This window comes from Python bivittatus, unplaced genomic scaffold (assembly GCF_059951505.1).
Source record: "Python bivittatus isolate LINGU-HERP-01145 unplaced genomic scaffold, Pbiv_v1 ctg000670_np1212, whole genome shotgun sequence".
Taxonomy (NCBI): domain Eukaryota; kingdom Metazoa; phylum Chordata; class Lepidosauria; order Squamata; family Pythonidae; genus Python; species Python bivittatus.
The window spans coordinates 2681074-2705276 of record NW_028277094.1 but is presented as its reverse complement, the minus strand read 5'-3'; the positions used below and the strand labels follow the sequence as shown (position 1 = coordinate 2705276).

The 24203-nt window shown below is 47.8% G+C and overlaps 1 protein-coding gene across 2 annotated transcripts; it reads right to left on the bottom strand.

Annotated features, from left to right (window-relative positions):
- Positions 1 to 3822: 3822 nt before the first annotated feature.
- OCRL (OCRL inositol polyphosphate-5-phosphatase) lies at positions 3823 to 24203 on the bottom strand. 2 transcript variants are annotated; one of them, XM_007422645.4, is made up of 24 exons: positions 24003 to 24203; positions 22285 to 22355; positions 20752 to 20831; positions 20274 to 20312; positions 17097 to 17207; positions 16914 to 17006; positions 16388 to 16508; positions 16146 to 16313; positions 15729 to 15830; positions 14546 to 14660; positions 14328 to 14444; positions 14024 to 14211; positions 12709 to 12820; positions 12034 to 12143; positions 11690 to 11825; positions 11317 to 11427; positions 10837 to 11002; positions 10447 to 10682; positions 10012 to 10035; positions 8475 to 8594; positions 7203 to 7287; positions 6842 to 6969; positions 4750 to 4861; positions 3823 to 4665 (listed from the first exon to the last, which is right to left on the bottom strand). In XM_007422645.4, the coding sequence occupies exons 1-24, from the start codon at positions 24045 to 24047 to the stop codon at positions 4541 to 4543; spliced, it is 2715 nt and encodes a 904-aa protein (XP_007422707.2). In that variant the 5' UTR covers positions 24048 to 24203; the 3' UTR covers positions 3823 to 4540. The 2 variants fall into 2 exon arrangements, with proteins under 2 accessions (XP_007422707.2, XP_007422708.2); XM_007422646.4 differs by lacking the exon at positions 10012 to 10035.

The following is a 24203-nucleotide window of genomic DNA, read 5'->3' as shown; positions in this document are numbered from 1 at the left end:
GCTGAGAAACACTGGCCTAGAGGGTTTGACCATTTCATACAGTTGGTTTTAAAACTGGCTGAAGCCCCTTGAGTCTCACCGAATGCAACCCACGAAGCTTGGGACACTGGTCTGCTGCAAGCAAGGTCCTGCAGAGTCTGTTTGTGGCACGTGCCGGCTTGTGGCGCATGCCACGGCAGGGGAGCACAGCAGGGCTCTCTTGAGCCCAAGAGTTCTGAGGCAGGGAGAGGCCCATGTGGAACTTGGGCAACACACGGGCTTCCTCACAAAACAGCTGCCGCCAGAACGGGCTGATTTGTGCAACGGCTACCCTGGTAAGTGCAGCCATTGTCAACAAAGAGGCAAGTAAGCTTGCTTTGTGAGGGTCCCAGCTCTGCTCGCCTTGGTGGGTGGGCTCCTTCCCAAACAAAACATGAGCCTCTGTGCACTCACAGGCTTCTATTTTGAAAAGACTGTCAACGGACACCAAGTAGAAGCGAGAAACAAGCGTGGTGATAGAACTGATTGCCTTGGAGGCCCAGAACGTCCCCTTTCATTTTTTGGAAATGAAAATAACCAAAGTCCCTACTCGGCTTGATAAGTACCCCAATTTAGCAAGCTACGAAAGAAGAGTACGTGGTACGTCAAGAGGATGGTGTTTCTAGACCACAGATACTAAGGATGGGGACAGCTTGCAAGAGGCATTGTCATGGCAACAGCAGGGACTCCATGTCGCTTCTCCCCAATTTCCCCCAAGCTGCTCACCCAAAACTTCCCAGTGGGGCTGCTCACCCTCTGTGAGAATCCCGTATTCTGATAGGTTTGCAAACAGGAGAAGCACAGATGCCTGGCACCAGAGAGGAGCGGACCAGCTTTGTCTCCCTGGCAAAGTGAGGAAGGAGAACAGCCTACAAGTAGGACTCCATGTCTTCTGAATGCTCATGTAAAGAGCACGCTAGGGAGGAAAGTGGTAATTCCTGCACAGAATCACAGCACTGGAAGGAGTCTTTGGATCCAACTCGAGCTAGGCATCCAGATTAAAGCCTCTATCTAGCCTGGCTTGCTTTTCTCAAGATCAGCCAAGGTTAACAGGGTTCTTTCAGCTAGCCAGCCCCTGCAAGATAAGATTACATTTGAGAAGAATGAGTACGCAAAGCCCCTGGCAGGCTACGTTCTCGCTACACTGAACCACAAACGGCCAGCCACAGTTTAGCTTAGCACGTTATGCAAACCCAACATGCAGTCAGTTTATGATTCAGCGTCCAGTGCCAATTCAGAAAATCGGGAAAGCACAGCTAACTGAATGACCAGTAAGTGCATCATGCAACCACAGTGACCAGTGGCTCAGAGGTGATTTTAACCCAGTCTGATCCAACTTCTTACACTTTTACTCAGCCTTCTGCTGCTCGCTGGGGGCTAACTGCAATCCATAACATCAAATGGACACCACTTATCCCCTAGGCTGGCAGATAATAAGCTACTCAGCCCACATTCTGGGCCAGCAAACTTTTCGAGAATTCTTCAAAAGGCAGTATACTGCAAATGAGGCAAGCTGGACATTGTCAACTTATGGAGAACTCTAGCCAGGCTCGTCCCCTCTCACTATCAGCTTTGTATTCCTGGCTACAGAATTCTAGAAAAAAGGAACCCAGCCAGATCCTAGAAGCCTAAAATTTGCCCAGCTGTATCCTGCTGTGCCCTGTGGGGCACCTACCTGATACCACGGAGCCTATTAGTTTTGGGAAAATTTGAATGAGAAACTGGGGGTGGTGGAGGGGGAGGAGGCAGACATTGCAAGACGGTCCTTAGAGCATCATAAGCTAGAAGAAATATTTTTTCCTTGTGATTTTGGAAGTAGAACGTCCAAGTGGCTGAAATGCAACTCCTGAAGACCCTGGGCTACGCCAGGCATCCAGTCGTGCATCAACAGACAGAAAGCTGTTCTACTGAAAGCGCTGCATGTTCTATGTACTTGTCTGACACACAACTAGGAAATGCTTCGTTGTGGAGGGGCAGCAGGACAGCAAGGTTAAGCAAGAGAGCTGACCCCAATCTTTTCCTGAGAGCTCAGGAGAGAACGAGATGTCCTGCTGACAGTAGTGACTCCTAGCAATTTTAAATAGGAACACGGTCTTTACTTTCAGACTCTGTGACAAGCCACTCTGAAAAAGGATGTTGGAACTGGGTACACATCTACTGGCAAATTAGGAATCTCAGAGATCAGTTTCAGCCTTTGAAAAAGAAATTCCTAGATTTCTGTGATGCAGAAAAGACTCGGGAGGTTCCAGCTTCCTGAAAGGAGCCTTAATTAAAAGTGGTTTTTTTTTGAGGGGGGGAGGGAGGGAACTGTGAGTTGCACCTGTCATTCCCTCCCCTAACTTCCAGGCCTTGTTTCACAGACTCATGGGCTGACCCTCTTCCTCCCTTTGGCCTCACCTCATCCTTATACAAGAAATCCTCCTTCATCTGCAGAACTTCAAACTTCGCAACAAACATTTCACATGGACCAAGGCTTGCTGAAGCAGAAAAAAAATCAAACTTTGGATATTCAAACACCAGCTTCTATCTGGAGGAAGCCAACGTGCCCAGCGACTTGGAACCTACCAGATGTAGCCAAATCAATTTTGCTGCAGTCAGCAGCCCTCCATACAATCGCTTGGGTCAAGAAATCTCAACACTGTCCATGTTCTGAAGCTCTCAAAGTACTAAAAAAAAATGTGGAGGTCTTGGCATAGAAAGGTAACTGACCTTCGCAGCAGCAAGCAAGGTCACGGGAGAATAAACAACGTCCAGATAAGAAGAGACTGATCCATCTCAAATGATTCTAAAAATGGCAGGAAAGAAACGTGAGAATGACAAAAGCCGTTTGAAGCGGGCCCTGTGAGGTCCCAAAACATTAGAGCAGGCTACATGGAAAGAGCAGATATGGAATTATATAGGATAATCCCACATCATACTGCAGGCTTGCTTTCTTGTTCCTCATTTCCCACTGTACTACAACTCCCTCGCTGATTCCTGGGAGAAGCAGCCGTCTACACACAGATGCCCACCCGTGTGCCAGAAAGATCCAGAAGCACATCTGGTTTGGGATTTGAAACCCCGCCATGCCTTCCTGGCCGTGGGGTGGAAGCCAGGCTGAGCTGCTCTCCAGAGTTTCAAATGTCCACCTGCTGCAGACCTGATGGCTCAGAGTCCTGGTACTTCTTCTGTGGGGCCATCCTAGATAGAACTGAAGAGGAGTCTCGCATCTTACATCCAAATCATGGGAGGCCCCTTCAGGGCTCTGTTGGCTATGCAAAGGAAGCAGACCATGTTTTCGGGAAGCCCCCAAAACAGTGCCAAGATTCCTTCAGATATAGTGTTAAGGAAAGCATTTCGGATTCAGGGAAGTAAAGACAGTCAGTGGACCTGTGGGCTGGAAGAAAGAAGGTCCTGGTCCAGCAGCTACTTTCGAAGGCCCCTATGGTGGGTCTCTGTGAAATCAATGCAGCCCTCCGTTCCACCTTCAGCTCCTGTTGTAAAAAGCAGATTCAGCAGCCAACCCCAATCTCAGAGCTGCATTTACAAATCATGCTATGTTATGGCTTGCTTAAACACAGTTCACTGAGTAAATGAAACTGGATGGGTTCCCACAGGGCAAACCAGGGTTTACCAAGCACAAGGCCGGCCTTGCATAAGTAACAGTGTGGCTTTACGCAATGTGTGAACTCAGCCAAAGATTCCCCTTTCCCAAGATTCACAAGGTTTCCAAAAATCTCCATTTCAGCATGGCTAAGGATCCCCCACAGACCTTGGGAGATCAGCAACTTTGCCCCTTGCCTGCCAACACCAGGACGGACACCCTTTGCACAATGCAGATTTATTTTGAAACAAGTTTCCCAATAAATTATACAGTTAAAAAAAAGAGAGGAAGAGAAAGAGTAAATATGCACAAAGTACAGGAACCCAAAACAGACAACTGGAAAGACAAAGTTGCAGAACTGCAGGGAAGGAAAGGGAACCAATCACCGGGTTCTGCCCGTGGGCCTAACCTGAAAGCAGGGATCTGCTGCTCCAATCTTTCCCTCCCCCTCCCCCCTCCGCTTTGGCAGTGTGCGGTGTTTTGTGAAGGACAAGTGGTCAGTGGGGGAGACTAGCCGGGCCGTGAGCAACTGCCACAGAGGGGAACAGATGACTGAACTGTACAAAGCAGGCTAAGAAATAAGTGGGCTGCAGTGGGCGCCTTGCTCCTTGCCCAACAGAGAAAGGATCCTTGTGCCAGGCCTGGGCTTTATCTCTACCTAGAGGATAATACTGGTGGGACAGAAGGCGAGGAAGTACAGTACTAAACTGGGAGTGGACGGAGCTGTTACCACATGCCTGCCAAGATCAGTGAACAGGCTGCCCGCTAAATCACCAGTAACCCATTGCCATTCTGTAGCCAGTGACCAGCACAGATGCAGCTGAGGAACAGGGAGTCACACGCAGGGTTGGAAAGCGTCTCGTCTCTGCAACAGAACCCTGGGACCTGCCTCTCTCCTCCCTGGCCATCTGGCTGGCTCGGAGCATGCAGGCCGGCACCTCAGTAGTCATCCGCTCCCAGCAGGAAGCCCAGGATGAAGCTATTGGCTCGCTGGCGATCCTGCAAAGTCTGCCTGGATGCGAGGTTGGGTGGAGGCCGTAGCAGGAGGCTGGCAAAGAGGGTGGCTGGGAGGAAGCAAAGGTTTAGGTGAGAAACCCTGGGGAGAAGAGTTGGGGGGGGAGGTGCCAGTCCACCTGGCTGGTTCTCACCTAGCATGTTGGCACTGACATTGTTGCTCTCGGAATATTTCAGCAGCTCCCGCAGGAAGGCCATCACGTAGCGGAAGACATTCCGGTGCGACCGCGGCAACTGGCAGATGACCTGTAAAGCAAGGAGGAGCCAGGGTTACGACTGTGACCGTAACAGCTCTGCTGGAGAGGCGCTGACGGTGGGATGTGGCTGCAAAAAAAAAAAAAAGGGCAGATGCCACTTTAGGTCACATCTGTAGATGTGGAGTTTCCAAAAGGGAGGAAGGGGCATGGCATCCTGCACTGGCCAGACTTCCTCGCGGAGTTTTGGGTTGCCACAGAGGTTGGAGCAGAGAGGCCGGTGGCAGAGAAGGACCAGGAGGTGAGGCTGGCCTGCTGGCTGCATTCAGGTGGTCTCTTGGGTGGATTTGGGACCCTGGCCTGAGACCGTGGCTTGCATATTCTTCCCGGCATCAGAAGAGAAGAGGCCCAGCTGGATGGCTTTTTGGCACACTTGGCAAGAATTCTGGCACCTGTGGTGTGCCATCCTCCAGTGGAGAACAATGTCCTGAGGTGGGGTAGTCAGAAGCCTGGGCAGCAAGAATGAGGACAGTTTAGGCAGCGCTTCCCAAACCTTTTCCTTAATTTCCCAAAACTCAGGGGGGAAGGAGGGTGCTGGTAGGTGTGTGCAAGCAAAGGGGGGAAGGAGGGCACAGTGTGTGCGAGCAAAGAAAGGCTGGGGTGGGGGGGGGAGACTTATCCAAGTGACTTGTGACCTCCCCTGCCGGCTTCCCCATTGACTTTGCTTGTGGGAAGCCGGCAGGGAAGGTTTCAAATGGCGATCATGTGACCGTGGGACGCTGCAACCGGTCGTTAAATGCGAGCTGGTTGCCAAGGGCCTGAATTTTATTCACGTGACCACAAGGGTGCTGCAACAGCCAGAATTTCGAGGAAGTAAGCCCCTTCCTTCAGCACCGTCAAAACTTCGAACGGTCGCTGAACGAATGGTCATAACTTGAGGAATACCTGTATTATAAAAACAGTATCACTGAACGATCTTTATGTCGTTTCAACAAATTACCATTGGTAATTTCATTGATTTTCATCTAAATAGGAATACTTTGGGAGATTCTTGAATATATTTTAGTATGTGTGGCAATCTTTAAGTCAATTTAAATGTCCCTGTTGTCCATGAGTTCGTGTGTTGTTATGCAAAGAAAAAACACTTTTACCCAATTTTGGGTAATTTACCCAGGTTTGGGAAGCACTGGTTTAAGGGATACATTATGTTATTGGTCTGAGTCCTTCAGCTGTCCAGGTAGGGATCTTTTGTACCCATGCCCAAATCTTTGGGAAACCAGATCACTCTGGTGGATCTATGTTCATCTGTCAGCAGCTGTGACTGCCTGTTGGACTGAACTGGAGCCTGCCCTGGACTGAACTGGGGTTTGGGACCTGGGAGATAGGAAAAGTGCTAGCAGCTGACTCATATAGTTCAGGACTACTGGAGGGAAATGGACTGAGTGAGCATGTAAGAAGTGCATTTGTGTAATGCTCTAATGCTGCTAAGTGCCTGACAGCAGGAGCAGCTTTGGGGGTGCTTCAGTCTGAGGTTAGGGGTGGGGCATGTGGTTGGTTGTGAAGTGCAAGGTTGTGGGGGCATGGCCTGGGAAGGGGAGGAAAGTTGTGGGGAAAGGCTGAGGTGGGTGTGAGGGCAGTCAGTCACATCAGGGCAGGACTGATGGGCAGAGGGAGATACTACAGGAGTCTGGGAGTGAGCTGCTCACGAGAAAGATGGTGCTGATCGGCAGGACCGACCCTAGCTTCTAGCCCTCAGTATTGACCACCGATGCTAAGTCTCTGTTTACCCCATCAAGGAAGCAGCGGGACCTTCTGTGCCTATCCCTGGACAATCAGTGCTGGCACCGAGGGGAGTGCAAAGAGGCAGGGGTACCGCAACTTGGAACAGCTGGCCATGTCCTACTCGCCTGCGAAAGGGTTGGGCTCACTGGAGATATCGATCCTAGCATGGACCAACACCTGGTCGCTCAACTGCTGAAAGTAGGAAACGTGACCAGGATGAACCGATACGAATGCCCGTTTGGGGCCCTACCTGCCGGCACAGGCGGCTATCCTGGGAGCAGTCAAGGCAGCGCTGGTACAGTTCATAGCAGATGACGGGCTCAGGGAGAGCCTCGAGAAAGATGAGCAGAGCTTCAGCCACGGAGTGATTGCTGCCAGCTGATGGTCCTCCGTCAAGGAAGAGGTTGTGTACTTTGCCTCCTCCCTAGCAGGTGCAGAGCCCTCCCTCCCCTAGTTCCTTCCTCCTCCCGTTTTACCACGCGGGTTCAGGCTACAACCTAACTCACAGGCTTAGAGGCACCCTGGTTGAGGAGACTTGAGGCACCAGATGGAGAAAAGCGGGGCCCAGTCCAAATCTAGCTGTCCGGTCCTCTTGCCCAGTAAAAGGATACGGATGGACTCTGGAATGCTGGTGTCCAGGCACTCAATGATATTCTGCAGTTCATCTTGCATGCCAGGGGTCTGGAAAAGATCCTCCTGCCACAGAGAGGGCCCACATAAACACTTGCGTTGGACTCATGAAACACGCAAGGACATCATGCAGGTTTGCTTGCCTTTGGTTTAACAAGCTGGGTAGATCTAACTATTGCGATTTGTAAACCCTGCCATTAGCTTAGTTGTGATGGGCAAAGCTTGCTGCGCTCTATGAAAGAACATGCAGGGAGAAGTCCATCGCCAGAAGACAGTGTAAATGTGGGCATTAGATTCCATCTCACGATACATAAAACATCCCTTGGGGAATGTCCAAGTACCCCACCTTTTCCTCCACTCACTGCTCTTCCCATCCCACATGAAGACTAGTTTGCGTAACAATCTTGCCTCTGATTAAAATGGTATGGGAGAGCATGTTGCAGGAGGCATAAGGAGGGATCTACTTGTTATCATTTTGTTTCCTGGGTGGTATACAGGGAACACTTTTCAGGTTGCTATTTTACTCAAAGGAGTAGCTTGTAAGGCTGTGCTGGGTTTCAGTTTCACTTCCAAAAAGGTGTTTTGGTGTGTGTGGGAATGTGAACTAAGCACCTGTTGGCAACTCATTAGAGCAGTGTTTCTCAACTTTGGCAACTTGAAGATGTGTGGACTTCAACTCCCAGAATTCCCAGCTGGCTAGGGAATTCTGGGAGTTGAAGTCCACACATCTTCAAGCTGCCAACGTTGAGAAACATTACATCAGAGTAATCGAATACTGGTAATTGACTGTGACAAAGGACTGACTGTCACAGTCAAGCACATCTGTTTCCAGGGTTGTACAGCTGCAGCAGAAGCCTCCCTGTGGAAGCACATAATCCTGGAAAAAGACATGGCTGCTTTAATAAGCTGCCAACCGGTGTTGAATTCACATTTGGGGCACTGCAAAGCACCTTTTCAGAACTGAAACACTGAGCAGTCCTAATAGTTTTCAGGAATAGGTCAGTGAACCCAAAAATGAAATAGCCCTTGAGATCCAACCACCCTCTAAAGCAGCCTTGTATGTGACAAGCCAATCTTAATTCCAGCCAAATCCACCCTTAAAGTCCTACTTGGCTCAAAGTGGTGGCTCGCTTTTAACCATATTTTACTGAATTAAACAGAAGCGGCAGGTTCGTTTTGCACTCAAGCCAAAACCAAACAAAGCACAGATGATGCATAAACCCCTGTGAGCTCAGATGGTGCCCGCAGCTTACCTGATGGCAGGCGTTCTTGAAGAGGTGGTCTACCAAGAGCCAGATCTCCTTGGGTATGTGCAAAGGTCGCTCATTAGAGTCTTCACTGTCCTGGGGCACCATCTTCAGAAGAGACTTCTCCTGGTTGAAAAGCAAATGGATTGGCATCAGAACCTCCAAGGGTCTGGATCTATTCTATGTTGTACCCGAGAGTACACATCAAAGTGACCTCCCCTACTGCAAAGTGGAAATTCCCTCCTCACCCTTCACTGGGCTGATGATAACCTCGCAGTGGAATTTGAGATGATCGAGAGCCAATCGCTCCTTTTTAGTAGCAACAAGGGGATGGCTTCTCCCATCGCAAATTGGCTTGCTAAAAGGGAATGCCTGAAATAACCCGGAGTGGATCGTGGGAGAAGGAGCCACAAGCTCATTTCAGATCAGTTCTGATCGTTCAGGGGCTCCGCCAGCACCTTCAGTAATAAACAAGAGTTCCTTTGGTTTTCAAATTCATCCACATGGCTTTGGATTCCAGAAAATTTGCTCTTGTTGTTTTACAAATGCCACTCCGACTCTTGAGCTAAATAGCAAGCACGGTGACTGCTATGGCAAGAGGAAACGCAGAGAAAGAGAGCCATCAATTTACTTACTCTGGCATCTGCTGGCATTTACCTTTCCGTCCCTGACAGAAATTTCTGCAAGACTCACTAGAGCGGGGCAACTAGGAACTCCATTGCAGCCTTTCCTGAGTGGGAAGGGCTACATTTTCTCAGATGTTGTTATTTTTGTTTTTGCTGGTTTCTGTTGAGTTTTAAGGGGCAATTTCAATTGTATAGAGGTTTATGGTACTCAGAGCATCAAGGTAACCTTGAATCCCTCAAAAATTAGGGTAGCTTTTGCTGGTTTGGGGAGTTTTGAAGGAGAAAAGTCAAGCCTCTTTTATGTTTGAGACACCCAGTTCACTCTTTACAACACACAAAAATGGGGGGGGGGGGGAAATCTGGGTCCCTAAAAGTTATTTCTGTCCACTCTAGAGATATCACAATGTCATTGATTATACCCCTTCCACTTCCAGGTAGAGCATGAATAAGAATGTTGTCCTTCCCCAGGCTAAAACCACTGAACCATTAAGTTAGAAGGGGCGTTTTAGGCCATTAAGTCTAGATGTCTGCTCAATGAAGCATCCTTCGCAGATGGCCGTCAACCTTCCAACTTGCTGGACCTCACAGCTAGCACGGCTTTATTCTACATGACGTTTGCTTTGAGAAATAGTTATGGTTAAACATTGCCAGTTCTTGCAATCTCTCCTCTTCCCTTTCCAGTCCCTAATCATCCTCACTTCACCTTTTTCATTTGGTTCCAGTTTATCTCGATTCTTATAAAAACCCAGGACTAGACACTACCACCGAGCCACGGATTCCCCATCTTATAATTATGCCTCAAATTTGTTCACCCAGTGAAAAATTTTGCATTTCTCTCAGGTCAACATCATCCTGTTATGCTTCGGTCTGTTCCTCCAACCTATCAAGATAATTCTGAACACTTCCCAGCCCTTTACCTTTTCTAGGCAGCTGTCCTCTCCCTGAGAGCACAATGATGAGACAAGAGGCGAAAGAAAGAGAAAAAAAGATACAAAATGTGTTACTGGCAGGAGTCCAAAGTAGAAAAAGGAACCACCATGTGCAGGGAAGCCAGATGGTGGGAAAACGCACACAACAAAGCAAATGCGTGAAGGGAAGCTCGGGTTAAAGGGCAAATGGAAACAGAAGATCTGCTGATTCAATGAGGAGGAACTGGCCGATACGAGGGTAGGATTTGGACAGCACGCAGGAAAGCAAATGCACAGCTGCAGATGCTGATCTGGAGGGCCGAAGTCCCTCAGCTCTGGCAAGGATGAAAGGGCTACGGCTTTTCAAGCAGGCAGGCAAGGAAGTGAAGTGTTCAGTGAGTTCAGCTACCATGCAAATCCCAGGAGGCTCCTTCGGCTTCCTACCAGATCAATGAGCTTAGTGACAGGGACTTCGCGGATCGGCTGCCTCATCCGGCACAGTGCTTCCAAGGAGGTCCCAAAGCAGCTGACCAGGTAGTTGCCGCTGATGGTGAGGAAGTAATCCTTGCCCCGGTCAAGGTGAAGGACAAGGATCTCTTCAATCTTGTCCTCCCCTGAATTGAGAAGGGTCACCGAGTCCTTGCTGACATAGACGTCCAAGGAGATGTCCACCGTCTCATCTGGAATGAGAGAAGGCCATGAAAGCTTCAAGACTGAATCCTTAAGGTGGACCCAGTTCCTTATCTCCTCACCATGGGAATGGGGAACTGGAGACAAAACTGTGGGTATGGGGAAAAAAACAGGATTCCAACTAATGTTGGAATCAAAACTCACTTGGCTCTAAATAGCCTTCACAGGGTTCAGCACGAAGCCATGGTTTACAGTACTGGCTGTCATTGAGCTTGGGGATGAAGGAGAAGTGGCAGGGGACTTGCCCATTGTTTGTGATCTGGAATTTCTCTTTCTGCAGTTGCCGAAACTTTACATTCTCAAAGGAGAACTGTAGGCAAAAAATGGAAAGAAAAAACCAAGTATTTTTTTAGTAGGTGGAAAGGGAACCTGCTCCAAAGACCAGAATTTGCTTCTATTTTAATTCACAAGAAGGATACTTGGGTCACAAAACTACTTCAGGAATGTGCCTTCTTCTGAAGAATTTGGGTCTTTCTGGAGCAGGTTCACCTCTGAACAGATTTTCCCAATTTGTCTTGCAGATGTGTTGGCATCAATTCCTAAGGTCATGCTGGTTAGAGGTTTATCGGAGTTGAAGACATCTGGAAGACAATCAGATGGAAAACCCAAGCTTTTTCCTCTTACCTCCCTCCTGCTCAGCTCCACTGATGGAAGGAAGTCATTCTCCATCCTGTCCATTGTCCGAACAATGTCCTCAAATACCTTTCGGTACCGCCGGTCATCTACAACTTTTACCTTTGGGAAAATCAGATTGCATGTTTGAAGGCAGAAAGGATTCCAAAATGAGCTGAAATATCTTAAGTTGACCCAGCCTCAGCCAACTTCCAGAATTTTCTGAGTGGATCCAGCAGCTCTACGAATTAGCAGAGACATACCGGCAACCTGGCCTTATAGAAAAGGAACAAGGTTGTTTCCAGGGAGGCTCTGCTAAAACTAAAGTCAAACCAGCTTCTAGCAGGGACCACACAGCAGTACCTGAGCAACTGAATGGAATTACCCCTATGAGGAAGAGAGAGCTGACGGGCTTGTGGTCGCTTGTTTTCAATTCCATGTGGCTGCGGTACTGGAGCTGACTGATGTTGCCTCCTCTCCAGAGAATCCTGTCGCACCAGGCTGGCACACGACATTTTCCACTGGAAGGAGACAGGTTCAAGATCAGGGATACTGTGGCAGCACGCAAGATGCTTACCACGTTACCCTCCATGATCTCTGGACAAAACAAATTACAATTCATGGGATCCACCCCTCCATGGGATCTATCCTCTCAGGCAGGCTAGTCAATTTGGGTGGGTGAGTTGATGGGTGGGAGGTGCTGATTTAACTATCGGGTGACATTCTTACCTGGAGTCCCAGCGATCTGTTTTGGAGTCAAATTTGTACGTGGGGATGAACTTGATTTCGCCTTCGGTGAAATCGGCAAAAGCTGCTTTTTGGTTACGCTGAATATTCAGCTGCAGGGAAAAGGCAACAATCTGTCAGCTGACATCACCCAGACTGTCTAGTGTTGACACCCGTTTGGGATGTGGTAGCTGTCTGTCACGTGATTTTGAGTGTCAACCTTCCTTACTCAATTTCACAGGATGAAAAAGTAAGAAGCATATCATGGCCCCTCTCTTTCTTTCACACAGGCACACACCTCTCTTTGGGTAGCAGCATTAAAAGCAAAATACTTGGTGTGTAAAACATGTAGAAACTGCTGCTGGCCACAAAACTACGAAAGGAAGTTTGAATTTCCAAACAGCCAATAAAAGTTGGAGCCCTGATATACAGGGAAGGTCTGATCATTCAGTGACTGTAATCCAAACCTATATACTAACGACAACAACAAACATCAGACAAGCGAATGGTTTTCAGACAGCACAATCATCGCATGTTCACAAGTCACATTACTAAACCACTGGATGAAGAAGTTCTAAGCCTGTCTAACAGGGGAGGTCCCAGATCCAAGGGAAAAAAAATATATATTCCAACTTAAAAACAAAAAACCAGGGATTCCCCCTTTCCTTTCCCTCTCACCTGGTCAAACGTAAGCAGCTTCTGAAGCTCATTTCTACTGATTAGACTTTTCACATCATTGGCGTCAGGGAGGCAAAGCCTGTAGTTCAAATCTCCCAACCAGATGACAACACTGAAGGATATGAGAAAGAGCAGAGAACTGTTATCGCTGGCAAACCCAGAGAAGAACAGCTGGGCTATTATCTGGAAAGCAGAAGAGGGTGAGAAAAGACAATTACACTGCTCCTGATCTGTTTCCAAGTATCATTCCAAGTATCTTTAAAATTCTCCGAGGTTTTGGACCAGAAGACGTGCAGAACTACTGGCCCAAACTCACTGATATCTTCAGTGAGGCTCCATCCCCGGATACATTCTGCTACTTGAATCAGAACATGAGGATCGTGATCAGGGAAAACGTCATTTTATGGCACCAACCCACTCAGATTTGGAAATTGCTTTCCTGGCAAAGCTCCTCTGATGCACATCATGATATCATTTTTGTGCCAAGAAAATACTTTTTTAAAAAAAAAAAAACCACCTCTGAAACTCTTCTCTCTGATTTTACAAGGCTGTCTATAAATCTGCTGCCTTCACTATATTGTTTATATGTTTTAAATTCTTTTAAAATTATATTTCTGATCTGTCCCAGCCTGGGAACAGTCTGAAGGTTGGGAAAATCAACCTCTGTAGTAAAAGTTATGTTTCTTATCAGTAACATTAACATAATAACAGTATTACTGCTTTCATTACTGCCTACATGTGCTTAGGACCTGCTCCATTCCAAGCAGGGATTGCTTTGCAAAAGATGCTCTGCTATAGACCCTCTGCTTGAGACCCCAGCAAAGTGATGGGAGAATCAAGAGTTCATTCATCTCTCCAAACAGTGGTGACCAGAACCAATGTGTGCGTGTGTGCGCGTGTGTATGTATATGTATATATATATATATTTAATTGGGTCATATCTATGATACGCTTAAATAAACTAAGAGTATACTTTTCTTATACTCTAATCTATTAGATACCTAATCTAAAGAAGTATGTTTATATCATATCATATCATATCATATCATATCATATCATATCATATCATATGATACCTAATCTAAAAATGGTATACTCTCAGTTTATTTAAGCATGTCATAGATGTGACCCAATTAAATCTATTTTGTTGGTTATGAATCCCTTCTTTACTGCCTGGGCTTCAAACACTGTTCATTTCACTGGGCCAAACTTATTACTTTCAGTTTTGCTTTAATCAGTCAGCAATGTAGCCCTGCTAAGCTTCTCCCCACCCCACCTCACCTCACCCCACCCGTATCACGCCCTTCAGACGCACTCGTGTTTCATGATGGTCAGCTGCGGCAGACTCTGGTCAGGAACCTGGAAGCTCATGCGGGCACAAATGTCCTTATAATCTTGATTGCGCTGCTCAAAGTTTTCCACGTGGGCAGCCAGGTGGGAGTTGACGATGCAGAAGCTGGTATTGTGGAAGACAAACCTCACGGCCACCCCACCCTTGTTGCCCTGCAGAAGGCCCAACAGAAGCAGTTAAGGGAGAAAAGAAGGAAGAGCAGGAAAACTTGTGGTTGGAGGTGAGTGGGAGACAACCTGGGGAACCCCAGCACCGGGTGCCCACTCACCATCTTGCCCATGATCCCAGTGCCAACCGTCTCTGCCACCACGTCTTTGATGAAGCCGATCTGCTCCTTCCTGGCAAAGATCAGCAACATCATGCCGACCAGACGCACCAGCTGCACCTGCGAGATGGGAGATCCCAGGATGGCTGCTCAGCTCTCAGTACCAGCCCTGCCCTGGGCTCTGTCCAGCTGCTGAAACAGGATGAGGGAACTGGACTTACTTTCCTGTACTTGGCTTTAGGGTGCAAAGTCTTCTCCACAGCCATCAGCCACTCTTGCTCTTTGTTTGAGTCAAAGTAGAAGAACGCCTCCGTGCTCAGGTCCAGCTCCTGGAACCTGGAGATAGAGTTCAGCAGCTGCTGAGTGTGGCCTCAATAACCCGGCAGTCAGGTCATCATCGGCCCTCCTCCGCTTGATGCAGTCACTTCCAAAACTAGTTGCTGCTGTTGCTATTGTTCTCTGAAGAAGAATCTTACGTATTAAGGTCAATGACCAGTCCGATATTATCCACCCACCCACCCACCCAACTAACCAACCTCTGAGAGCTCAAGGCAATGTACTTTACACCTACAAACCTGGTTGCTGCTTCTGCTTCCTTTCCTTTCCTCTCCTCTGGGAGGTTAGTAGACCTAACACCCTCTCCCCCAGTTTTTCTTCCAAAACAAGAATCCTGTGAGGTAGGTTGGGCTGGGATAGCAAATGGTCCAAACTCACCCAACCAGTGTCTATGGCTACGGATGCACTTGAGCTGGGTCTCTCTGTATAGAGAATAAAGGGAGATGACCTTGACCAAAACCCGCAGGAATGGTTACCGAGGCAAAAGAGGACTGTCCTGGGCAGCAAGATAATATTCTGAAGTGGCTCAGGCAAACAGTGAGCCCCAACTCACTGGAGTATAAGAAGGAGCAGAGGGATAGACTTGCAAGATTGATGTCAGCCCCACCAGGTAGACCAGATCAGGAAATCAGCTCCACAGATAGGCTAAAACTACTATTGGCTACAGTAACAGAATCTGGCAACTTTGATTGCGCTAGACCTCCTCCTCCTTTTATACCCCCGTGGATCAGGGAGGCGTCCACCTGAGCTGCTTCCGAGTATTATCCCATTTCTCAGAACCGAGAAAACATTTCGACCCTTTTTGCCCAGGCATATTTCTGTCAAGGTCATCTTCCTTAGGCTCTCCAAATCTTCCTTATGGCAGCCCTTTGCTTCTTGGTTATCATTTAAAAATCCTGTAACAAAACCCTGGGGATTATTTTATTTCTGTGCCAAGTGGAAAGCTAATGATGGCTAAGGACAGAATTTGAGGGAATAAGGTCTCAGAAACAGCACCGCCCTGGTGGCAAACGGAAGGCAAGGACAGCCTTACAAAGCCTCGGCCCCATTAAGTCTTTGGGGTCTCACCCTACGCAGTAGATGTCTGGAGGCTCAGGGTCCGAGATCAGCCAAGGCTCCAAACCGTTCTCTGGAGACTGTCCGTTTACATTCCACGTCCCTATAAAAAATCTGCAAGATACAGAAGGAAGCTGGGTGGCTGAGGCAGGACAAACCCCTAGGGCCCAGAGGTCACACCCCAGCAATGAAAAGTCTCCCCAAAGGCTAAAAGGCAGGACAGAGCAGTAATAAGACAAATGTGATTTGGCACCTCGGCCCTCACAACCAGACGCTATTTATCTGCAGAAGACTCCAGGCCTAGGAACCAAGCTTCCAGGGGGATCTCACTCCTGCTCCCACCCTCCATCTTTTGTTTGAAATGGACCAGCAGCGCTGGAAGCCGAAAAGCCCCACCTCTCCAAGGGGGTGTTTTCGCAGAGCTCTGACCTGAAATTCTGGATGTTGACGTACTCCTTTTCTCGTTTAATGACAAAGTGCTTGATGAGCCCCTCTCTTTGCCCGGATTGTGTATGGGTGGACGGCCCGAAGAATGTGCGCATGGTGTTGCTGGCTTTGGATGGATCCTTGCTGATGCTCTCCTTCTCACGAGGATACCTAAAGGAGACAAGGCGTGGAGTCAAGCTGGCCTTTACACTGAATGCAGGACGTGCATCTCTGAGCTGACTTACGACCGGCTGGGAGGCAGAGGTGGGGGTGGGGGCTCCCGGCGGGCACTCATTTGTTGGTTCTGCAAGTTCCTTTTCTTCTCCAGGCTCATGGCACTGAAATTATCCTCGAACCCCAGAAGGCCTGAGACAAGAAAAAACTTCCAGGATTAGCCTTCGGAACTCTCCCAGGAAGTCTCAAGAACAGAATGGAAGAAATAAGGCTAACTAGAGTTTGAAGAAGATTACTTCCTGTCCCCCACCAGCACCAGAGTCATCTGATAACAACCTTTTGGGTTGAGCACAGACTTTTCCAGCCTGAACTTCCACTCCCATTATTCTCGGCATGCCTGCACTGACTGGGGGATTCTGAGAATTGACTCTCAGACATCTAGAGGGCCTCCAGATGGGGAAAGCTGAGTCAGCCTGTTCAAGGAGGCCTTGGGAACACAAGGCCACCTCTGCAGGAAGCAAGAAGAATTTCTATATTCAAAGCGTTCACTAAACAAACCTGCCCAAGGTGAAGTGTGAAAGACAGGCAGCCCTTTACCTGCAGGAAGAGGATCCACAGGCCCTGAGAGGCCTTTCACTTGGTGCCAGGAGGCATGGTCCACAAACTCAGGGAAAAGTGCTTTTGGAGACACTGGAAAAAAGAGACATCCGTGCCACCACCAGCTCCAGGCATCCCCAACCCAGGTTTCACTGGAGGCATCAAGAGGAAAAAAGCAATTACCTTTCTGAACTCTTAGCACCTCAGCAAGGAACTCCAAGCATTGCTCCTCATCCGGTATTTCAAAGAGACGCTCTACGGTCTGATCACCCTGGACCCGGATCTTGCAACCAGCTTTTAAGTAAGACACAAGAAAAGCACATGTTCAGGAAACAGGCATAGCGCTGATAAGTCAAAGAGCTGAAATAGCTCATCTCAATTTACTTTAAAAGGACAGAATGGTGGATTATTCCAAGAAAGAGAAGGAAGAGGAAAAGGCAACAGCAATCATTTGAAGCACCAACTTTGCACAAAACTGGAATGGCTTTGATATTTTGGTTAACTTGAAGATCAGAACAGAAATTGAACAGGACATGCTCTGATGCACTACTCTGGAAAATGCACTGCTGTGAAAAAAAGGAAACTGTGCTCTGATTATAGACTTTGAGCCTGATTAGCAACTACACCTAGAACCACGTCAGCTGGAGATCTGAACATATATTGCTGTTTTATATATTATGCTAAATGAAAAAAGAAAGCAACGTTAAGATGAAACATGCGTACCATGAGGACATCTAACTCTCCATTACAAAAAAATGTTATACACTGTGGGAGAACCTTAATGGAACAGGAACATCTGAATTAGGTACACTTTGGGATAGGTGTATACTGCTGGTGGATTTGAGTGAAAAGCCTCAGGTATCCATGAGAGACCCATCTTGGCATAGCCATTAAGGTGTTGGACTGGGATTGGACACCTTTAGCCGTGAAAAGTAAGAGCATCATGTTAGGCCAGTCGCTCCCTTTCAACCCATTCAACATAGGAAGTACTCTGTATGCCATCTTGAGCAAGTGAAGGAATGGGGAGACATAAATCTAATGAAGAACCACATGCATAAATGAAACAATGAATGAATGAATTTCATTTGGGTGGTATCACATAATTCCTGGCCAAGTACTAAACCATTCTTTTGCCTAAGTGCATAGTCTGAATTACCAGCAAAATCTCAAACTGGCTGTACCTTCTCAGTTTGTCCAAACTAGGAACTATGGTTATCAGTCTTGCAATAAACCAGTATACTGAATGCCCTTTGAACTATGGTTTAATACCTTGCCTTGCTTCCACGCTGCTAAGAGATAAGCAGAAGGGCTGCACGTTTGTTTACCTGTCATCTTATTAAGTCGATGTACAATAATATACATGTGACCTTTGGCAGCGGTTACATTTGCTTAATGACTAATTCCAAGGAACGGTTAAAAAAAAAAAGAGAGAGAGAGAGAGAGAGAGAGAGAGAGAGAGAGAGAGAGAGAGAGAGAGAGAGAGAGAGAGAGAGAGAGAGAGAGAGAGGAAAAATTGAGATTTTTTGAACGGTTGCAAAACATTGTTTAAGAAAGTCAAGCGAGGTTAGCTCTTGACACATAAGGAAAGGTGGGCACAAAATAGGTCTGGAGAGCAACTAGCCTTAATCTATTGTCTTTTCTTCCTGGCTGTTTGTACTAATGTACAAACAAAAACGTGCAACGTGCATTGGCTGAAACACTTCTCTAAAGGTTGGTGAGCTGAGACTCTATTTTTGAGATTTTTTTTTCAAAGCAGTGAAATGGATTCTGCATGGCTTGAGGCCCCATGTTGACTCTGAAACTCTCAAAATCTCCTCCCCCAGTGTGGCCCAAGGTTTACACCCTTGCCTTAAAGGGAGAGGAACACTTTCAAAACTCCTCAGTCTCAGAAAGAGCATGATAAGACACCAATCTTCACTCCTGCCAGAATTTGCAGTTTTATCACAGTTTCCGCCCTAAAGACGCCTGTGTGAAGGATACTTGCAGAGGCATGCAAACCAAAACAAAGCATGTTATCTGCAAGATACACTTTTTTTTTTTTTTACAAAAAAAGCAAGCAGACATCAAGCTTCACAGCCTGCCCCTTTCCACTCCAAGGTCAAGAAACAGTGGTTTCTCTTCTTTGGTAACAGAAGGAAGCAGAAATGGTTGCCTTTTGAAAAGACACAAGATCCAGGTCTCCTTTCCTCAGATGGGTCAGCCCTTCTGCAGATCATGCAAGCAAGACTTCTGGACACTGGTAGCTGGAGACGGGAGATCAAGGATCATGTTGGGTGTTGGCTATGCTGCATAGATAGACGTCTCTTGGAATTCCCAGTTTACATGTGCAGGCATCTTCAGAAGCAACCAGTTTTGAGACGGCAGGCTTGTGTTACAAAGCAGCAGCCTGGGAAGAAACTACTAATCAAGGCAAGAAAGCCAGTGATAGCATGCCTCCAAAAGGCTCCATGATTTCATCCAGGCTCACTCTTTCATCTCTCTCTCTCTCTCTCTCTCTCTCTCTCTCTCTCTCTCTCTAAGACAGAAGGAGGCAATCACGGCCCACAGGTGCCCCCAACTTTCTTTTTTATCCCTTAAGACACCCAAAATTGCACTGCTGAATTTACTTGAAAAATGCTGATTTCAGCAGAGCAATTTACTTTCCTTTTTTGTAGAAGAAAGAGAGCGCGCGCGCGAGAGAGATGCAAAAACTTGGCTTAAAGCTTATTTGGAACTCTCCTGCAAAAAAACCTCCTCCAATGCATAGACAACCCCCCCTCCAAAAAATAAGAGGCAAACATGTTTGGAAGTGCCCCGCGCCATCACTGTATCATCACCACCAGGCCTTGAAAGCGAACATTTTATTAGAAAAAGGAAAGTGGGCTGCCGGCCTCCATAAGTTTGTCTGCCTTTGTTCCAAGTCGTCTTCGCTTGTATCCTTTGCTCTGCTGGTTCCATCACTCTGAACTTTCTGAAAGACTTCTGAAACCCCCAAGCGCTTCTGGCCTCCTTCTCATGTAGCTGATGACACCAAGACTGCATTCTGGAATACCTTTTTCAGAAAGACACTGGCACCATCTCTTAATCCCCTCCCTGATTGAAACTAAACCTAAATACCTATGTAATTACACCAAACATCTGCTTCCTGGTTTCCCTCCTTCCCTGCTGAATTTTAGACAGGACTTCTGGTTTTCTCTGAAGAACCACGCAGAGTAATAGAACAATCACCACATATTTCAGTCCCAGTCATCTTCCCCAGAAAACCTCTACACAGCAGCAGGAGAGAGAAAAGAGCAGGAAACTGAGTCAAGTGGGAAAGGCGATATGTCAGCCCCTAGAGAAGTCTATTTCTGACCCAATTTCTGGAGAAGGAAGACTCACTATTTGTTGCTATGTCAATCAGCAAAGTTTCTTCAGCCTCTGGAAGAAAAAAACGAGCATCAGAAAACTGAAAAGTGCAGCTGGAGTCTAGCTATCCCGGGAATCTTTCACTTGGGCTAACTAAGGGGAGAAGCCAAGGGGTTGCACAGCAGCTTGACTGAGAATTGGGCAACAGAGAGACCACCGAGCGCTGCCCTTTTTATCCTGGTTTGCAAGAGCTCAGCGCCAGGATTATGCTTTACGCGTGGTATGGAGTCAGTTGGACTTATAGAGACACTGGGACTATCAGCTGATTAGTCAAACAAGGGGATTCCCTGTTATGTTTCTTTTGCCGTAAGGATTGATGTTCCCGCTAAAGCTCCAACTAGCATCTCTGGTTACCATGGCCCAGATTGTGGTTTTGATTATGACACTAACCTTTCCTGGCTTGCAGAAAACAATGAGTCATCAAACCAGAAAGAAAACAGACTTTTAATACCTTGCACACATTTAAAACGGCTGTTGATTGGAATGTATTCTTGAGTCGGGGGATTCGTCGCCTGGGAGCTTATAACCAACCTGCAATAAAAAAAAAGGGAAACATGATAACTTAGTGGCACAGGAAGGAAACTGAGGGAAGAGGCAAAAATTCTTCATTTTGCCCTTCAAAGTAAAAATACTAAACATGGGATGACTCACACCAAAAAATGGGAATGGCGTTATTTGTCCAAGCTCAGAGACTACAGAATGATTTCCTGTAGTACAAATGGGGACTACATGCTGGCTGAGGAATTCTGGGAGTTGAAGTCCACACATCTTAAAGTTGCCAAGGTTGGGAAACACTGCTTATCTATTTATATCAAGACACAACACTAGGGTTTTAAACACAGGATAGTCACATACATATGCAGAAAGGTATGGACATCAAGGAATTATGTCTTAAAAGAAAATGAAACGAATTGAGCCACTGGACCCACGCATCAAGACAAACTGTCATGGGATTTGGTTTTGGCTTAGTATCATGGTTTGTAAACCACTGTTTGTGGCTTAGTGCGGCACACGTACCATATCTATGTTTCATGCAACACACCAGGGTTAAGGAAGCTACACCTTAGTATGTGAACTAAATCATATTCTGCTGCTCCAGCAGCATTAGAACACAGAGGTAAAAACTTTAAAAAGATTATAGCTCCACAGTGGGTGGAACTTCTTAGCCATAAGAACTGTTTGCCACTGAGCCAGCCTTCTATTTATGCAGCTGCAGATTCTGTACTGAACAGGGGCAGGTCTAGATGGCCTTAAACATGACAAAAGGCATGATTTATTTTGGCAATGCAGAACTTTACCTTACACTCTTACAGGACAGCTTTCAGAGCATCACTGAGTTTATAGAAATATGTACTTGTGAGAGAGTAAGCCCAATTATGTCCAACAGTGCTTAATTCCTAATAAATATACACACATCTTGGCTGTCAGTCTCATAGCTGATCAGAGTTGTGACAGGATAAAAACACCAGTCATGTTTTTGATCTCTTCGTCCTTACTGCACTCGTATGAAATGGACTAGTAAAAGAGAAATAGCTGAGCAAGATCTGAGCCCACGTTTTTAACTATTCATGACTGCACGATGCATTATAATCAGAGAACTGGAACAAGAAAGGAGCAGTAACCTCAAAAGCCAGACATGAGGAAATGCACTTGTACAAATGGTCAGAACGTCCGTTTCCAAATGTGACAAGAACTGCTCCTGACTTATCTTATGGCCAGCTATATTATTACTGTCATCCTGTGAAGGATAACGCACCTTTACAATTTTGAGGGTGATTGCCCTTGAGGGCAAAGACAGGTGGACATACATGGAGCTGTCCACATCCTGTATTTTACTCTTTTCTCCTAACCTCTCCATGCAAGTCCCAGAATACTAGCGCAGAAGTAATGAGATGCTCTATGCCTTAGGCTATGAGTGCCAAGGTCTGTGTACAGATATGTAAGCAGTGGGGACAGAAATGTTCACACATCAGGGGTGACTTACTCATATTCCCCACCACGCTGGACCAGGCTCAACTCGCACGGCATTTGTCGACCTGCAATCACCTCCACACCCTGAAGATCAGCTAAGGAAAGAGGAAGAGCAGAAGCAAGGAAGGGTATTTTTTCCCCAGAGGCCTGCCTTCTCCATCCTCCAGTTTCTCAGTATCCCGTTCTGTTCTTCTCTCTCCATCTTACTCCACCTCCGAAAGATGCAACTTCAAAGCCTCGCCATGCCAGCTTTTCTCTCTCTCTGAACATCTGAACTGGTTGAAAAAAGTACTGTTCTCATACTCTAGCAAGGAATGACTATTGAATGGTTGAAAAACACTGAGCACCACCATCAATTCTGAAAGCAGCGTGTATGTGGGGAACCAAACATGTTTGTTTCTGACTTCTGTGCTTTGAACTAAGATCTGCTGTGCACTAATATACCAGCAGAAGAACTGCCTTCCTGTGTTAAGCCAAAGATCCAGGTCATCTTGCATCCTGTTTCCAACAGCAATCCCAGCCAGATATTTCCAAGAAACTCATTTACCAGCAGGGAAAAAAAGCCTTCTCTACCGAATGCTTACAGCATCTGAGAGAGAGTGTAGATACATAACCCCAGAATCTGGAGATCTGTTCTGCTGCTCGCATATTTTGGAAACATGAACATTCAGTTGGTCTGAAAAAAGCAGACCCTGCACATGCACGAAAAACTCTAAGAAGAAAAAAAAATTGTGAGAGAATGAGAGAAAATGAGAGAATGAGAGAAAAAACAGACAGACAGACAGACAGATTAGAAAGACTGAAAAAGTAAAAGAAGGGGAAGATGACAGATGAAGGAACTGGACAGGATCAGAAAGATCCTGGAACCTCCTTGGAAGAGGTGCATGTGGTTTCTAGAGATAGGTCAAGACGGTGATGAACATCCATCCATCCATTCACCAGACAACCAGCCGGACTAGGTAGCCCTTTGACTCGGTACCTGACCCTGTGCTGTGGTGAGAACACATCTCCTTCCAAAACAGCCTTTTAAGACCTTTTAAGGTGGGCAGAAAACATCGAGGTCTAGTGGCAGACCCCCGGGCATTTTGCTGTCCCTTTCAAGGATCGCCCCCCCCCCCATCAGCAGCGGAAACAACGGAGGGCGCATTTCGCATCTCAGTCAGCCTGCTGAAACGAGGACAGCAGCAGGAGCCTGGAAAAGGTTTGCGGGAGGCAGCCCCTTCCGAAGCCAACCCGGGGCCTGGGGACCCCTCCCCGGTCCTGCGCCAAGGGCGTTGGGATGCCGGCGGGTGCCTCCTGGGCTTTAACCCCGAGCGACCCGGGAAGCTGGCCTGGTGCTGCCAGGAAAGGCAGCCTTGCTGGAAAGGAGGGCGCCCGTGCCCTGCCCAGCCGTCACCGCGCTCAGGAGGAAGTCTCTCCGCAGAGTCGAGCAGGACGACGACCAAGTCGGTGGCACTGAGCAGCGCCCGTCCCTGGAGCGCCGGCGGGCACGGCGGCGGCTGCCCCCTCCGGTGCCCCTCCCGGCAACCCTCGCTCTGGATGGCGGCGTTCGAGAGCGCAGCGGGAACAGGGGAGCTGCTGACCTGAAGCGGGGGCTCCCCCTCCCCGGCAAGGCAAGGGCAGAGCCTGCCCGTCGTTTACCCAACCCTCAGCGCCCCCCCACGCCCCGGCCCCCCAGGCGGAGCGGCGCCCCCGCCCCATTGCTGCCCCCCCCAGCTGGACTAAGGATACAGCGAGGGTCCTCTTCCCGGGGGCGGGGGGCGCAAGAGGGTCCATGCGGGCGGCCAGGCCCCGGTGGCGGGGCAGGGACGCTCGTTCCCAGGAGGCCGCGCTGCCCCCCTCCCCACCGCGCGGAGAGACGCGCGCTCCCGATTCGGCGGCGACCTTCGGCGACGCGCAGCCCGCAGAAGAGGGAGGAAGGGAGCAGACAAG